The sequence below is a fragment of the Orcinus orca genome, chromosome 4, assembly GCF_937001465.1.
Source record: "Orcinus orca chromosome 4, mOrcOrc1.1, whole genome shotgun sequence".
NCBI lineage: Eukaryota > Metazoa > Chordata > Mammalia > Artiodactyla > Delphinidae > Orcinus > Orcinus orca.
The window spans coordinates 20,456,012-20,474,477 of NC_064562.1; the positions used below are offsets into that span (position 1 = coordinate 20,456,012).

At 38.3% G+C, this 18,466-nt stretch overlaps 1 protein-coding gene across 3 annotated transcripts in view; it reads right to left on the minus strand.

Annotated features, from left to right (window-relative positions):
- The window catches only part of PPP3CA (protein phosphatase 3 catalytic subunit alpha), a 297,373-nt gene that overhangs the window by 43,493 nt on the left and 235,414 nt on the right, over window positions 1-18,466 (minus strand). For all 3 annotated transcript variants that reach the window (XM_004263566.4, XM_033401986.2, XM_033401991.2), the window contains exons 7-8: window positions 10,977-11,054; window positions 8,478-8,572 (exon numbers count right to left, since the gene is read on the minus strand). In XM_004263566.4, the coding sequence (XP_004263614.1) occupies window positions 8,478-8,572; window positions 10,977-11,054 (173 nt within the window). The remainder of the gene's footprint in view (window positions 1-8,477; window positions 8,573-10,976; window positions 11,055-18,466) is intronic.

The following is an 18,466-nucleotide window of genomic DNA, read 5'->3' on the forward strand; positions in this document are numbered from 1 at the left end:
AAGAAATCAAGCTGTGACAGAGCGAGAGAGAGGCATGGACATATATACACTACCAAACGTAAGGTAGATAGCTAGTGGGAAGCAGCCGCATAGCACAGGGAGATCAGCTCCGTGCTTTGTGACCGCCTGGAGGGGTGGGATAGGGAGGGTGGGATAGGGAGGGTGGGAGGGAGGGAGACGCAAGAGGGAAGAGATATGGGAACATATGTATAACTGATTCACTTTGTCATAAAGCAGAAACTAACACACCATTGTAAAGCAATTATACTCCAATAAAGATGTAAAAACAAAAAAGAAATCAAGGCCATTTGTTAGAGTAAAGATACATAGATTATACGTAGCTTAATTCAATTAAAATATATAGGGAAAGTAATCCCTAAATATTCAATCTTGATAGGTTTTCTATTTCACCTTCTGTCCCATTAATTAAATGTTTAAATGTAAGCAAGGTGATTACTGGAGTAAAACTAATCTATTTAGAAAGCGGCCTCCAGCAATGACACTTTCACAGCAGAGCTGAATAAACAAAAGCAAAAGCATAAGTGCTTTGGGGGATATCTTTTCAAGGGAGACATTTATTTCAGACTAGTACAAAAGATACTCTAATCTTTTAATAATGTATGTATTTGGATGTAAAACACTCATGTAATTTAAAAGTGATAACAAATGACTCTTCATTTCAAAAGCTTTTCCTTTCTTCTTGAAAACTAGTCACCTAAACACAATGAACCCCTGAGCTGAATAGGGGATCAGTGCAAACGCTGCCCTGAAAGCTTTCACATAACAAAGCTGATGCACAAGAGCACAGAAGGAGGGTAACCCGTGGGCCCTGGAGTCAGACTGCTGAGCTTCGATCTCAGTGCCATTCCCTGACCAGCTTGCATGAACTTTGGGGAAAGTATGTAACTCCTCTGTGTCCGGTTTTTCATCAATAAAATCAAGATTATAATGTAGTTCATCGAGTGCTTGAAAGATTAAATGCATTTATTCATGGAATGGAAATGTAGAGCACTGTCTGGCAATGGTAAATGCTCAATAAATATTAGTTATTATTATTGTTATAGGTATAGGAAATCACAACCACTGATGAATTGCACATATTGAAGAATCCTGGTTATAAAAGGCAGCGTAAAGGGGACATTCTACTGAAACCTCTCTGCAGTTAATTTTATCCATTTATCTCAGAGAGGTGATTTCTCTGAAAACCAATCAAAACCTTCTAACTTCAAGTTCTCTTTACCTTTAAAAGTCTACCTAAATTTCTTCTTTACCATCTCATACTGATAATAAAAGGAGTTAATACTAAGACTTTTGTTCATGGTTTCTGCTTGGCTCCTTCATAGATTCTTATATTCCATACTACTCCTTGGTAGATTGTCCTAGGTTTAATAACCATTATTAAGAAATTATCTTCCTGGTGTGTGTAATTCTACCAATACTCATTGGGCTAAAAAATAAAAATGTTTATCAAATAAGTAAAGAAATGACTATTTTTTCATGGGGGTGTATCTTACTTATTGCTTGCTTTTGCTTTAGCATTTGTTAGCAAATATCAAATAACAAAATGCTACCATGAATATGTATTTACATTTTCTTTCTTTCTTTCTTTCTTTCTTTTTTTTTTTTTGACTTAAACAACAAACATTTATTTCTCACAGTTCTGGAGGCTGGAAGTCCAGATCAGAGTGCCAGCAGGGTCAGGTTCTTGGTGAGGGCCCTCTGGCTGGTCTTGTCCTCACACAGCCTTCCTTGGTGCATGCAGAGAGAGAGCCTCTGTTTCCTCCTATCTTTATAATTAATCCCATCACAATGCCCCAGCCATGACCTAATCTAACAGTAATTATTTCCCAACGGTGGCACCTCGAAATACATCACATCGGGGGTTAGAGTCTCAACATAATGAATTTGGGGGGAGGAGGAACACAAACATTCAGTCCATAGACGGTATTTTTATAGTTTATCTAAATGTAAATACAATCTGAAGTGAAAGATTAAGTATCTACATTTTCTATACTGAAATAAGTGAATTGGCCAAACAGCTGCTCAAGAGCAATTACGAAGACCTTTAGATTTGAGATGATAGAGGAATAAAGTAAGGGTTGGGAACACTTTGCCATTGGGCAAAGTCTCTAGATTAATTTTATCCAATTTGTAAAGCAACTAGTGATCATATTTATGGCTATGGTTGCAAATACCCCAAACATGCTTTAAAAAGGGATATGTTAATGAGAAAGGTGATGCCCATGCTGAAGACAGGCCTCAGACTCTACGGAAATGGCCCCTTGTTATAAAACGTGGGTGTCTTCTCAGGGAAGTAAACTTTTACACATGCTGTAGAGAAAGAGGCAGAGGTGCTACTCAGGGTTGCCTGGGCAGTGATGCTACTCCCTTCCAGAGACTCCCCCTGCCCCTTTCCCTCCTCCACACAGGACAAAGATGGAATCTAGCTGGTTCTATTTGGCTCCTGAATCTGGCAGTTTCCAGTTATCTCTAAGTCTGTGGAAGTTATTCCTGAATGGTGAAACAAGCTCCCAGTGTGAAAGGACTGCGGTGCAGCAGGGAATGAGATTGTAAGGCCTGGCAACACCATGCTGTGTCAAGGGTGTGTCACTGAGCGCTGAGAGCTCCTGCTGGAAGGTGGGGCTTCAAGGCCAGTTGGCTTCAGATATGCTGCATTTGCTCCTGGAGCTCACATCACGACTGCCACTCAGATTCCTACCTGGGTTCACTATATTAACAATTCAATCCTCCCTTACGATGGTATTTTCCTGCCAAGTCAGACGTTATCTTTTAATTTATAAATGGTACCTTCCTGAAGGCCCTGTCTACTTTTTGATGGGGAAATATTTGAGGATGTTGAAATTGCAAGTTTTGGTAAGACTAAAATGCTTTTTATAAGTAAATCTATCAAGTTGTCTAGTTTAAAAGTCCAAAACATCATGTTTTTTTCTATCAAAAAGCATAGACTTTTGCAAAAAAAAAAAAATTTCAAAATTCTTGTAAACAATGCTTTTCCTGTCCATCCTTGAAAGCTGATTTTCAATGTCTCTTCCTTAACTTACTTTAACATTGAATTTATTTCTTTCCTGGTTGTCATTTTAATCTTTGGTCTTGATCACTGTATTAGTTTGGCTGTCATTTAGATTTTCCTCTCAACTCCAAAATACATTTAATACCTTTTACTTAATTACTTAATTTTACTGTCAGTAGATTTTCTTAGAACTGAGTTGTACACCCCTGGTATACATGTTTATATTTCTCTACATCTGTAGCATCCATCCATCCATCTAGCCTCTCACCTTATCCATATGACGACTCATCTGAACCATGGAGAACTAGCACCACATGGAAACCTACTACAATTTACTTTATAGATTTTTTTGAAGCACAGTTATAATCATTAGAGAGACAAAGGACTTAACTGTTTACATCAAGGTTTAAAACACTTTTAAAAAGAGGTTTATTATAGTTTTCGGCCAAACCGAATTGTTTAAAGCAGAGTTCACATCTGCCATTGTGTTTTCCTGCACTGAGAGATTTCACTCTAAGAGAGCTTACATGTCACTTTCTCAGTTAAGCTTTTTTTGTTGCCACCAGCTTATTTCCATTCTCCTTTCATACCGTTCTTTTCTTTGTAGGATTTTGCAAATATATTTAAATAATTATTGGTGAAATTCTTTAACGCCTATCACACTACTAGATTATAAACCCCACTAGAAAAAAGACCATGTCTGTCTTGTTTATTTTATATCCTTAGCACCTCACATGGTACTTGGTATACAGTAAGTTCTCAATAAAGGTTTGTTACGTTGGTGAGTGGATGAGGTTGAAGTCACTTTCACAGATGGAAAATTATTTTGAAGAAGCAGCAGCAGCAGCAGTAGCAACGTGTCATTACTGCATTTTTCTTCTGTTTGGTGTATCTGGATAATTGTGAAATCGCTTTTCCCTTGGGCTACAGCGTCACAGGAGAAAAACAATTCAAAGGTGCTAAGTACTCTGCAAATGTTTAACTCCAACTGGGAAATCAACACTGGTTACAGCAGTAATTTAAAGACAGATAAAGCTCTGAGGGTCAACACCAATAGGATACTTTTGGGCACAGTCTTGCTATTAATTCCCAGAAAGAAAATGCTTTGATCAATGCACGTATTGGCTGCCTACCATGTAAAAGGCATGCTACTTGGCTTTACAATGTGTATCAAAAAGCCCCTGATTCAAACTATTATCTGATTGGGAAGTTATAGGAATGCACGGAAAAGCTAACTAGAAACAAAAGTAAATGCTAAGTACGAGGGCAAATGATTGGTATTGCATGAAGGGTAAATGATTGGTATTACAGGCATTAAGAGAAGAACTACCAACAGACAGACTGGAGGGGGTGTAGTCCATTTACATGGGCAGAGAAGAGCAAGACAAGTGTTCTAGATGTAGATGAAAAGAAGTGGGTGGGCAAAGATGTGGCGAAAAGGAAAGCCAAAAGTTGTTCAGCGCGATGAGCAGAACAATTTGGCTAAAGTAAAGGGTTCATGCAGAGGGAAGCAGAGAGATCGGTCACGAAGGTAGACTGACCCATAAAGTAAAATTATAACTATGAAGCTGAAGAGGAAGAGTATTCTGCCAGCTTCTGGGAAGCCCCACACAGACACACGGCATAATTCGAGCAATATAAAATATTCAATGATGATAATATCTTAATAGTGCACAACGTTTTGTTTCAAAGTCATTTCATCTATTATTCACACAAAAATTTTTTTTTCTCATTTTACAGAGATGTCACTGTATGCCAATAATTTTAGATGAGTTCGTTGTCTCACGGCAGAGCTGGGATTCAGAGCTACATCTTTGGCCCTGGCATCTTGCAGGAGTAAGCAGGATTTGTCAGAGTGAGGAAACCGAAGCAGGAAGAGGGGCAAGTTGTTTGTCTGTTAATGCAGACTGGAAAGGATAAGAACTGAATGTATTAACATAGGATATGGGGATTGACATAGGGGATGGGACATGTACAGTCCTCACTGCGTTCTGAAAGCTGCTTTTAATTGCAGGCAAGTATGAACTACTAATCCGAACGATTGGACATTTAAACATGAAGCTGATCATATGACTATTATCGGTTTTAAGACGGCAGACTAGACTCACAGACGTAGAAAACAAACTTATGGTTACTAAAGGGGGAAGGGGGGAGGGATAAATTAGGAGTTTGGGATTAACAGATACACACTACTATATATATATAATAGATAAGCAACAAGGACCTACTGTATAGCACAGGGAACTCTAACCAATATTTTATAATAATTTATAATAATTATTTTATATTTTATAATAACCTATAAGGGAAAAGAATCTGAAAAAGAATACATATGTAATGTATAATTGAATCACTTTGCTGTACACCTAAAACTAACACAACATTGTAAATCAAATATACTTCAATTAAAAAACAAGATGGCAGAATAAACCTATTTTTTTTCTTTTTCTTTCATTTTGCCAGAGAGCTATTACTGCTTCCTTAATTCGCAGGAATTTTAAAAATCAAATCACACTCTAACTACTAGGTTATAATCCCAGAGGCCTTGATGGTCATCTGTTTTCTAAGAATCAAATGGTTAACTCAGAGATTCTTCATGGCTGTTTCTTTCCGCTGATTGCGTTTTGAAGGTGCTTGCAACCCAGTTTTATTGCACTGGCTTTTAAAGTTCTCGTTAACATTTATTTTATTCTAATACAGTCATCCTCCCTTCAGCAGTGAACTCCCAGTCCCACATACTGTACACAGTGCTAGTGTAATAGCTTGAAAGTGCTTCAGAGATTTTACACAAAAGTCTTTTGAAATTGTGCTCAAACTGAAGAATATATCTTTCTTCTTCCTATCAGTTTATCTTCTTCTCTCAGGAGAATTTTTTTCTTTTATGAAAAGGTTCCCAAAATGAAATGCTTCTATCCCCTCCCCGAGAGATTGTGATCCGCCCTAAAGGCAGAGTGAAAGAAGCACAGAACCTCAAAGATAGCAATGCACTGATGTCTATTGCTTTTTAAGTTCCTGCCTTGTTAAATCAGAACCACAGATAAAGAAGCAATGCACATCTTATTCAAGAAATCTCTATTGGTCTCAAGCAAAACGGCATTGCCTAGCATTGTGATGGATGGAAAAAGGCTAGACCTGTTTTCATGGAGTTAAAATCTCAATTTTCTCTTTCTCTTTCCGTTTTTTTTTTTTTTCCTGTTTTGAGGGTTTTTTTTTTTTAATTTTTAAAAAACTTGTAAGTATAGTACATGCTACTTAGTAATCAGTCTCTGTCAAGAAAATTATTCATTTGGGCACTGCCTTCACTAGGTGTAACAGAAAAAAAGTTTAATGCCATAAAACAACAAAAACATAAGTGCTCATAAATTATATACTTTTGGTAAATAACAGGATCACGGTGGGACATGCAAAACAACCTACTGAGTTCTTGCATTTCTTGTAGGTACCAAGGGGAATTTTGGGGACAAGATGGAGAAGCCTTATCCAACGAAGGGGAACTACTTCTTATTGATTTTACACAAGAGGCTTCAAGATTGAGATTTTGTTTGGAGACGAAAAAACAAAGTCTTTGCTGCTTAAAAATAAAAAAATTGCAAAAACACTGGCCTTGACTTTATTTTTTCCTCTTTCTAATCAAACGTTAACCATTCTTCCATGTCCAGATCATATTTTATCTGAAATAAGACCTTCTCTGACCGTTCTAGAAAAATCACCCCTTGTCGAATGTACTTAGTGTTTGACTCTCTTGGTTTTACTTAATGACACCGTCTTACATTTTCATGAAATCATCCGGATGTCTTGCTCTGTCAACTAGTTGATAAGCACCTGATACGCAGAGAACATGTTTTACTTGATTTTGCATGCTTCTTGCCACAGAGAACCAAGGGCAGGTTCTTTTCCAGGAACTAGGCAATAAGAAAAGGGGGACAACTCTCTCTCACATGCTGCCATCCGTGGTTGTGGCAGAAACTCTTTGTGCCTATTGACAACCATGCCTCAAGGCCACAGGGGAGGGTCCCCCAGAGTAAAAATGGCAACGAAACAGACTGTGCAGCTAGAGCAAACTCCAGCCAGCAGGGGTCACTCTCTGAGCCATGGGGACAGGGGTTGGACAGTCAGAAACTATATCTGTAGGACAGCGCAGATTCCTCTGGGGAGAGGTAGTGATTGGAAAGTGTGACATGTGGTTTGCCCTTTGGAGCAGGATCCCTGACAGATCCAGAAGGTACGGGCCTCAGTATCCAGGTCTCAGCAGGAGGTGGGAAAGTGAGAAGCAGGAGATCAGGGTACAGGCAAAGGGACAGACCCACTTCAAGGGGAAGGTGGAATGCAGGCTTGAAACGAAGGTAACAACCTATTCATAAGGACGGAGGACAGCAAGCAGGTGCCTGGGAAGGCATCCTGGACACCAGCCTAGGACAGGAAGCTGCCTCTCACAACTCGCAGAGGCATGGGAAAGGCTCCCAATTCCAGGAGTTTTCAGACTGGCTCAGAGATAAGGCTGCCTTTTCCTGCCTCTCCTGGCCTGTATTTGGCCTCACATGTATTATTTGATTGGTTTCTTTCTGTTTCATTTCTCTTAATCTCAGAAAGCCACACTCAGAAATGCTGCATATATACTATCCGGACCAATGCCAAGGAGGGTTAATGACTGTTTCACACTTTCTCATTCATTCTGCCACACCTCTAACACCTCACATCATTTCCTTTCATAAAGAGATTACCTTTATGAAAGAAAACAATGTGGCCCCCACTCCCCCTCTCTTCTCTAGTCAGTAAATAATGCCCTCTCCTTTCCTGGTCTCTTTTGGGCCACAGGTACAGCGTTGCAGGAAGAAAGTACAGGATGCTGGACCAGATGATGTCGGTTTGATGACAGTTCATCACTACCTGACTGAGTGACCTTGGGCAAGGCAGTTACCATAGAGACTCACTCTGGGAGGCAAATGATATTTATTTTAAAGTTTAATTCAATTTTTTAAAAATAAATGAATACATACCTATCACAAGGTCTGACTCATGGTAGGTGCTCAACAGATGAAATCTGAATTTGAAGCTATAGCTTCTTTCTGCTTATTTTTCACAATCCTTTACGTGTGCAGTCACACTATTCTTATTTAAATCCCCATCCTTCTTAAGAAGCATGATTTTGGATTTCTCTCAATTATTCTTTCTTTTAAAGCCTATACCTATCATAGCAGTAGCTGTCAACCCTACTTTACATTAGAATCTCCTAGAGAACAATTAAAAAATAACAGTGCCTGGGCTCCCACCTCTGACCAACTGAATCTGGAACTTTGAAGATAATCACAAAATCTGCATCAAACAATAAATGAAAAAGTAAGGAGAAAAAGAATGACTAAAAATGCTTAATTAAAACCAGACCAAAAGAGAACTTAGTTATTACACATACTATACAAAACTCCAAGAGGGATTTGAAAACACTCACCTTTGTTATTGTATACATCTAAGTAATTTGGTGCTGAAAAAATTGTAATGAGAGAAGGGAAGCCTGTTGTTTGGCTTTTCCTGTACATGCGGTACCTAAAAACAATAAATACAAGTCAAAACAAGGCTAAGTATGGAAAAAAGATGATATCAAAATAGACATTTAGAAATAGAAAATTAAAGTTAAGTTTTACTATTCAAAGAGAATTCAATTATGGAGGCACTAAAAATTTTCTCTCTGAAGTCTGTTAAATACAGACATCAATTCATTTTGAGGGTGACAATGGAGACGCACAGTCATATGTACAATTTCAAAATAGGTCTTTTCTAAGTTTAGCAGACCTGGGAGAGAGTGGAATTCAGTGAAAAATCAGAATTCATTTCCATGTTGAACAGAGAGGACAAAGGCTGCTTTTTGTACACAGATACCTGTACCTACCATGTTTTTCATAAGTTTGCCAATATTTTTAACATAAATAGATTAAATAAGCAGTGCGATATACAAAACTTTACCACTAATAACCAGGCTGATTATTCTATTTGTAACAATATTCTGTCATGGTTATATAAATCCATTTTGCCTAGACCAAGTGATTTGCTTTTCATAGAATGTCTGGTTAAATCTATGGGTTTTACGAGCTGCAACTGTTTCTATTTTAGAATTTTATTTATTACCAATCTCTTCTGGTGTCTATAGGTCAAAGATTATTGTCTCAGCAGGGAAATATTTAATCAATCAGCAATGAAACCTCTGCAAGATGTTTGGAAATAAATTAACAATCCAGTTACTTTTCTTTCACTGAGACAAAAATAGGACTCTAGTCCTCAAATCAAAAAATACAAGAGATTTGGTTCTTTTCCATCAAGGTGAAAACATATCTCACGACTTCTATGTGACAGATTTCAGGAATATTAGTTTAGAAAAATTCCTAAAGTGCAAAACAAAATTTTATCATTCCTTGGTTCTTCTGCGTCAGTTATTTCTGGCAGACTAATCATGCCTAATTTAGCTGGGTTCTAAACAGGCCTCAAATAGTACCTTTAGATAGATTAAATAACGACTTTAAAGTTTATAATTTTACAAATATTTTGATACTACTTTTCCCAAGAGAAAATACCCCCTTAAAAATCTTTTGAAATGTCCTAGAAGTATTTATTCTGCTTATGGAACTGAGCTTTGTTGGGGGAAAAAATCAGAATGGAAAAGATAGTGACACTCTTAATCCTGGTACCTTGACTTTATAAACTCTGCCTGATTATGCCTACTTGACAGCAAATAAAAACAAAGAATCTGGATGACATAATCTCAACTTTCCCCAATGAATCAGTCAACTGCTCATTTTAAACAAATATACTTGTTGATTTTAATCGACACACTTAACCTGTTTTCAAGTAAGCAGATGGATTTCAGGTCTACCATGGGATTAAGATAAATCTGCTTAACATGTTCAGTTGGGACAGTCAGCCAAAAAGCAATGGTGACACCACTGCCCTGAAAAGTGAAAAAAATTATCTGAGGACCTGATTGGCTGGGTATATCAATAGGTTACTGCGAACATTGGCTACAAGAGCAGTGAGCACACAATATTGGATCAGTTCATACTTGCTGATTGATTGCTTGAAAAAAGCTAATTTTGAAAACAACAGGATCTGCCTTGATTCAGAATCATCACCGGTATGGGCTTACTTCAGAATGCGGGCATCTGAATTCCCAATTTCAGTGCACAGATTATAAAAATAAATGTTCCTCCTTTTCAGAAAACTTAGAATATGAAGGAATGAGCTTAAGCTTTTGAAGGCAAAACAATGCCTTTCAGTGGAGTGTACTGGTAAGGGTATTGGACTTCAAATCCTAGAATTAATTATGCTTATTTCTCTCTATGCCTATCTCCCAAATGTAGATTGAATGTACCATCAAAGTGCATATCTGATATTTTTTTAGATTTCTAAATCCTTGGAATCAGTTTACATTTTTAAAATTTACCAGATATTACAAAATCATGTTATGCATTTGTTAGTTAGAATATAGGATTTTCCCCATCATTTGAATGTCTCTTGTTTTTCCTTTAAAACTTGGGATCAGGAATGATATTCTTTAAATAAGAGTACAACATGCAATACCTGTTAAATACGTATGTGTAATTCTCATCCACATTGCCAACCAAGACTGAAAAGTAGCGGGCAATTTACTCACTTATGGGACAACGGTAAGAGCGGGAATTAAAAGAAATAAAAGGAGGTGGCCTCACAGTGCTTAAGACAGCCAGGTGAAAATTCTACCTCTTCAAGCTAAAAATGAAAGGACTTTAAAGGGGACTTTACAGCACATCTGCAAACCACTTATTCCCCAGGACCCTGCCATATCTGTGTCACCAGAAGGCAATTTTTAGGTCTAATTCCTTCAGGGAGAGAGCTTGGCAAAGGGAACCTCCACTGCCGAGCATATGAGGGACTGACAAAGGGCAATGCATGGTTTTCATAAACCCACAAAACGGCTCACCCTGCGTCTTGCGCTTCATGGGCTCGGAGTATAGATAACAAGTTATTGTGCTGTAAGAATTCACATACAGCCGGGTAACTGTCAGAGACAAAAAGAAAAGAGAAAAGTATCTGTTATGAAATCATCAAGAGTAGCACATTTATCTATAACATCCAGATTTATGTGACTGGATCAATTATAATCAAACATACATCATTCATGAAACAAGCCTCTTGGTTCTAAGGACAGGTTTTCCACTGTGGCAGAAAAAGTACCTATAGCTATACTTTTTTTTTTTTTTTTTGAAGTATAGTTGACTTACAATGTTGTGTTAATTTATGCTGTCCATCAAAGTGATTCAGTTATACATACATATGTACATTATTTTTTTTCATTATGATTTATCACAGTATATTGAATATAGTTTCCTGTGCTATACAGTAAGACCTTGTTGTTTATCCATTCCATTATTATAGTTTGCATCTGCCTATAGCTGTACTTTTATTTATTTATTTATTTATTTATTTAGGCCGCACCGTGTGGCTTGAGGGATCTTAGTTCCCTGACCAGGGTTCGAACTCAGGCCCTCTGCAGTGGAAGCACTGAGTCCTAACCACTGGACCACCAGGGAATTCCCTATAGCTGTACTTTTAAAGGCCTGGAGGTGTGTGAATTGGAAAAAGAATGCTGTCATTATATAATGACACTAGAAAAGTATCCAACTCATAGAGAAAATCAATATTATTAAGTCTACATCTAAACACAAAGTGAATGGAAGCATAAATATAACATAAGAGTGTAACTTAAAGTATAAATCCCAATTTTCTCAAATATAGCATTATTTGTATTTGGGTGCCTGCTTGAGAGCTTGACAGAAAGGACTGAGCTAGGGAGTGGGAGAGAGTAAGTCTTCTGAAAAGTCAAACTGTCAACTTCTTTATGGGTACATCAACTGATTATATCATTCAAAATCTAAACAGAATTATGAAATCCACAAGATTTAAAAATGTGTACTTTAAATGTGACCAACAGAATTGTATCTTAAGACATTGTTTCCTGTGACTTAATAAAAATATCAAACATACAATCAATATGATTTTGTCTGTTAAGAAAGTCTCAAAACCAAAGATGAAAACTTCATTAAAAATGAAATTCAAATTACAAACTAAACTTGAAAGACCTTTTGCAATCCCTTTATCTCTGCTCCAAGAATTTTTAATGAGAAAAATGTATATCATAAAAATGAATAAATTTTAGATAGTTCAAATCAAGAGACAGCAAACCAATGCTTGTTTAAATATAAACAAACTACAGATATTCACTAGAACCTAAACTACATATACTATAGGAAACAATTCACAATTATAAAAATAGCTCTTTGGGGAAATAATAATATATGTCACTCAAATAATTAAAAAAAAGAGAAGATGAAAATCATTTCTATGCTACAGATTTTGTAAGAATTCTCTGATTAAGAGGAAAAAAATGCCAATTAAGATGGCATATCACTGTAGGGATACTGATTATAAAAAGGATTCAGTTCTTTGGCAAAAGTGGGATCTGAAATCAAAAATAGTCTTTGTGCATGTGCAACATGTGCACACATATTTGTGTGCATGTGTGTGTGTGTGTGTGTGTGTGTGCGCGCGTGCACATGTGTCTTCTAGAATATTCTAGAAATTTGCTAGGAAGAGAGAAAGAGGAGACATCCATGCCGCCTTCCCTTCTTAGTGTTCCCAGGTCATCCCAATAAATAAACCACCTAACTGATGAACATGAGCATGATCCACAAATTGGAGGAGATGGTCCACCCAGAGTGCCTACATGGAAACGTGTCCACATGGTACCTGGATCAAGAGTTGGCCGACATGTGCCGTCAAAGACTTCTGTTCTACTTTGGGAAAAGGTGAGTATATCACTTTTCCAGATCAGTGTGTCAACAAAAGAGACCTTAATTTCAGAGACACTGGTTGGTCTTCAAAAATGTGCATTTGCTTGTACATATTAGCTACAAGGTGCCCAGACAAAGGGTGACAGAGTAGCAGAGGCACTCAATAAATGTTCCTTCCCTATCTCTTTAAGCAGTGTACTTACATTTCTTGTGCCCTCAAAATGCTTCTTTAGAAAGACACTACTGCCTTGTTGTACCACTGTAAGACAGAGGTTGCTTGTCTATGTTTGTCACTTTTTCCCTTGTGCAAATGGCTTGGTTGCTCTTTTTTATCTATTTTTTTCCTTTTAGAAGAAGTTACCTAGTCTTATGAAAACATAATTTTAATATATTTTCTTCATGCTAAATTTGATACCCTTATGTGTTTAAGCTAAGTTTTCCCCCATGGAAATATACATCTTATATTTAATGGAAATCTGAAGAAGATAAAATTAACCTAGCTAGGTTAATTTGCTAGGTTAATAGCTTTAAGTGAGGAACACTTGATTACATGGAGCGAATTCATTTTGAAGAAGATTTTTAGAAACGTAAAAGCATGCATACTCAAATACTTGAACTTTCTAAGAATTACAAACATTTTTCTAAATAATAATTTCTTGAACAATATTAGGAAAAAACCCTCTACAACATTTTTATGCTTTTTAATGGAAATGATGATAAACCACAAAGTGTTCAGCTGAAAAGCATTAAAAAAGATACACGTAGAATGGTAGGAAAAGCAGAGTTCAGAACACCTTAACACCATAGGGAGAGTTGGAAAATCATTAATTCACCAATAATTTATCAAACACTAATTGGTGATTTTCTTTCCATTTGTTATGAGACACAGGGAGGGGTGGTATGATAAGTGCAAGGCATGGTTTCTGTCCTGAAGATATAATCTAGGTAGCAAGGTAAAACATATTTTTTTAATTAAAAAAACTACATTAAAGATAAAATAGTAAAGCTTTGTAGAGAAATTATAAAGCAAAAAAGAAAGCATGTGGGTCTGAGGAAATCTTTTTGAAAAACATCTATCTTGTAGTAGTTTTTTTTTTTTCCTTTCTCTTTTCATTAATAAGGTGACACTTCTAAGCCCACCAAGAAAAAAGAGCCTTTCCTCCTCCAGGCTGATCAGCTCAAGCCAGGGCCATGGCCTTCTGAGCAGAGGGCGGGCTGAATCTCAGCCCCACTCATCCCCCTCCACAGGGGTACCCTTGTCAGGCACAATCTAACTGTATGAGTGATTCTGCTGCAACAGTTTTTTTAACCCTATGTCCTGAACATGTCTTCTAACGACACTTGCTTCAAGGATTGGTGAAGGCCAGTGATGCTTTCAGCTTTGTGATATTCATTTACCAGCATGCGTTGCTGTATTTGGGAAAGAAGCTATTGTAGTCTTTGAAAATGTTGGGCTTTTTTCTATTGGAATATGATTATTCCTTAAGCACTAGAAAATGCACCTTCTCTGAGTAGAAAGGGAGGTGGAAATTTCCATGGAATAGTAAGGATCCTTAGATTTGGGTTCTTATTCCACTTCTTTGAGCCTGAGTTACCCCATTTGCAAAAACGCAGACAGTATTATTTATTTCATAGAATTGAGATGAAGATTAAATGAAGTAGCAATATATGTAGATGTCCTAGCCCAGTGCCTGGCCCATGGCAGTAGACATTCAGCCACTCCTATTTGTCTCCTCACTACCACAGTGTGGAGGTAAGAATGCGCCACAGAACGTGAGTCAGCAAACCCAGATTCCAGCAGTAGCTGTTCCATTTACTAGTTGTGACTTGTGTTAGACCTTAGAGGCAATAACTTATGGGGATTAGCAGACAGGCAAGGGGTTAAATTCCGCCGAAGGAAGGAAAGGAATAGGGAGGAGACTGAGCATGAACAAAGGTAAAGAAAGTAGAAAAGACAAAAATGTGAGAAATGATAGAAAAAGTGGCTGGGCATTAGCGCGAACAGCTATTATTAGACTCATTCTATTATTTCTCTTATTATTTTTGTTTCTTGCTATATTAAACTCTATTTTAGACCTTGAAATAAATCTTGTAGATTTCAGATGCTTTAACCATGATAATAGCCAGCAGGCATTATTAAAATGCCTTTTTATGCTTCTATGCCTTTGCATCTACTTTCCCTGAGTTTGTTTGTTCCTCTGCAAAGGCCCACTCTTCTGCGAAGCCTTAGCTAAATTATCATTTGTGAACCCTTCCCTTCAAACCTACCTCACCCTGAGGTGCATAAAATTGCTACATCCACTATGTTCCCATAACATATGAATCTAATACATCGCTTGTCACACTGTAGTGTAATTTATGTTTATACATCTGCTCTCCAGCAATAGCGAATGCCTTAAGAGACAGACACTGTTTTATTTGCCTTCATATTCTAAACGCTCAGCAGCAATTTGTCAGCTTACTGAAGCTCACACACAACTGTTGGAGGAGCCTCAACAGGGGCAGTTATGCAGGTGCGAGATGCAAAGGGTTTCCTTCCCTCATGGGCTCCAGCGAAGCAGAGGCAGGCAGCCTGCAATCCCTTGCCAGTGGACCAAGAGAAAGCCTCCACCCGCCTCCTTGGTGCCTCACCCACTCTCAGCCTGGTAGTATGGAGGACTCGCCCCCCTTCCCAGCTCCTCCTCTGCTTCTTGGGGCCTAGCAATGGGTTCTTAGCCCTGGGGTGTCCTGGCACTGCCCGGATGCTGTCAGGCCTATCTTTTCCTAGGACTTGCTGTGTTTTTTTCTTTGCCCCAGGTTCTCCAAACTAATTTCATTTTGCCCACTAGGGATCAAGTCTGGAAGGGCTCCAGCCCTTCCTGCCAGAACTTCACCAGAGCTCAAGTCCTCAGCTGCCAGCTGCCTCAGGAGCAGTGAGCAATTTTTATTTAAGGCAAACTTTTTACTGAAGTATAACATCTTTACAGAAAGTTGCACCGATCAGACGATTACAAGTGGACACCCTTGTAACTAGCACTAAGATCAAGACAACGAACATTACCTGAACTCCTCATATGTCCTTCGAGTCACCACCACCTCCTCACTAAGGGTAACCACCATCCTGGCTTTTAACCTTATAGACTTGGTTTCTCTAATGCTGTACTCTTATTTCAATGAAATCACCCAGTACGCACTCTTTAGTATCTGGTTTCTTCCACTCATCATTATACTTGTGACATTCATCCATGTTGTTCTGTGCAGTTTTTCTCATTCTCATTTGCTGTATATAGCTGCATAAATATACTACAGTTTATTATTCATTCTACTAAACAGACATTTGGGTTGTTTCCATTTCTTGGCTATTATGAATACTGCTGCTATGAACAATCTTGTATATGTCTTTTGGCACACATGTGTACACATTTCTAGTGGATATAAAAATAGGAGTAGAATAGCTTAGTTACATGAAGGTTCAGCTTTAGTGTATACCAAAGCAGCTACCTGTAATTTGGGATTGGGGGTAAAGTGAGACCATTTGGGTAGTCATCTTTCTAGAATTCCCAGAGTTTTTATCTTCCTCATCTTTTTCACCACTTCCCTGTCTTCAAGAGCCTCCCCCACTGATTCTGGTTGGATATGTTCTACTCATCCTTTAACACTTAGGTCTAATAACATTTCCACCATGAGTAGTCCCTTAAACCCCATTCATCCTTGTGTGTGTGTGTGAGAGATAACCTCCACATTTATCACAGAACTACTCACCTTGCAATTTATCAGTTTCTATTTATTGGTCTCTGCCACTATACTGTCATTCACTCAAAGGCGGGGACTTTACCTATAAAACCTTACGGAAGGCATATATAGTAGGTGCTCAGCTAATATTTGTTAAATAATTGAATGAATGAATGAATTCTCAAAAGGTTACCCATGAATGGAACAGTGTGAATTGAGGGGAGGGGATAGGAAGGTGCTGTGAAATCAGGTGTGATTTCGACAGGCTAAAATTGAAGGTCTTGAACTCAGAGTGGGAGGGAGGGAAGGCAGGATGGTCTAGATGCTGGTTATATTTTAAAGAAAGGGTCAATAAGACATGATGACTGGTTGGTGGTGATTTCAGCACAAGAAGAAAAAGCAAAGGTATTTGCTAGTCTGTGTGACTGGGAAAATGAACTGTTAATAGAAACAGAAAAACCAGGAGAAATCTCCAGTGGGAATTAAGCAAGTGGGAAGGTAAATAATAAACCTTTTCAGGCAAGGTGAGTTCAGGATAAGGTGACAACGGAACATTTAAGATAAAAATTCCAGCAGAAAACTAGGCATAGAGAATTCGAGCTCAGGAGAGATAAAGAGACAAAGGGACCAGACATAGATCTGGTAATCTAACCACAGAGTTCAAAGTTTACAGTGAAGCTAAGGGAATAGATGAGGTTCCTGGGAACAGTGTGAAGAAAAATGTCAAGAGCAGGAGGAAGACAAAGAAAGAGGCAGGAGAAGAGTCAGGGATCTGCCTGATAAGTCAGAGGAGAATCAGGATATGCGGAAAAGGAGGAACCAGAGCATTTCAAGGTGGAAGGGGTGGACAAGAGTGTCAACTGTAGAAGAGAAGTTGGGTTGCTTGTGAACAGAAGAAAGGCTGTTGATCTGTGATTAAGAGACCAGTAGTGATTTTAGTGAGCTGCCATTTGTAGCTTCAAAAACATGTTTTAAGTGACCGTCAAGATATTCTTCAAATCTCAGCATATAGAGGAACTTAAAAATGGCTGGTTTAACTCACTTCCTCTGAAGCAAGCTATACCTAGAACACACAGCTTACAGGATGCCTCCAAGGTAAACCACCCAAAGCACCAAACCTGGCTGACGGCTTCATTTGGTCTCCACGAAAATGAAATTTTACCTCGGATTTGTCACAATCCTCACGAACTTTTATACTCTAGTGCGTGGCTGCTTCCAGCATCTTAGTTACTTGAACATTATAGGCACTGAGTATGCAAACTCTGGTCTAAGGTTCTAAAGATGATGGTAGCACTGGGGCAAAAGCAGAGTTCTTATGGATTCCTTCCTCTCTGTTACATGGACTGTCTTCTATAACTCATGAGCAGCATTGGCAAATTCTTACAGATGCATCTATCTGTATAACTTTTTTTTTTTTTTGCGGTACGCGGGCCTCTCACTGTTGTGGCCTCTTCCATTGCGAAGCACAGGCTCTGGACGCGCAGGCTCAGCGGACATGGCTCACGTGCCCAGCGGCTCCGTGGCATGTGGGATCTTCCCGGACCAGGGCACGAACCCGTGTCCCCTGCATCGGCAGGCGGACTCTCAACCACCGCGCCACCAGGGAAGCCCATATAACTTCATTTTATTTAAATCATGGTCCAGATAATACATTAGATCATGGATAGGGTGGCATAGCAATTTAAATATACAAACTCTACAGACACATGTGAAATAAAACTGGGAGTTGTGGATCAAACTAACTGCCAATAACTCAAACAGGTAATTGCCACCAAGTTCTTTTACCAATTTTATTGTTCCTTTGTGCCCCTCTAGATCAGTTTTATAAACCATGACCACAGAGGTGTCTTGACACCTTCAAGATGACACTAAAGACAAAAGAATCAAAAAGCTCTAGGAGAATGTGTGA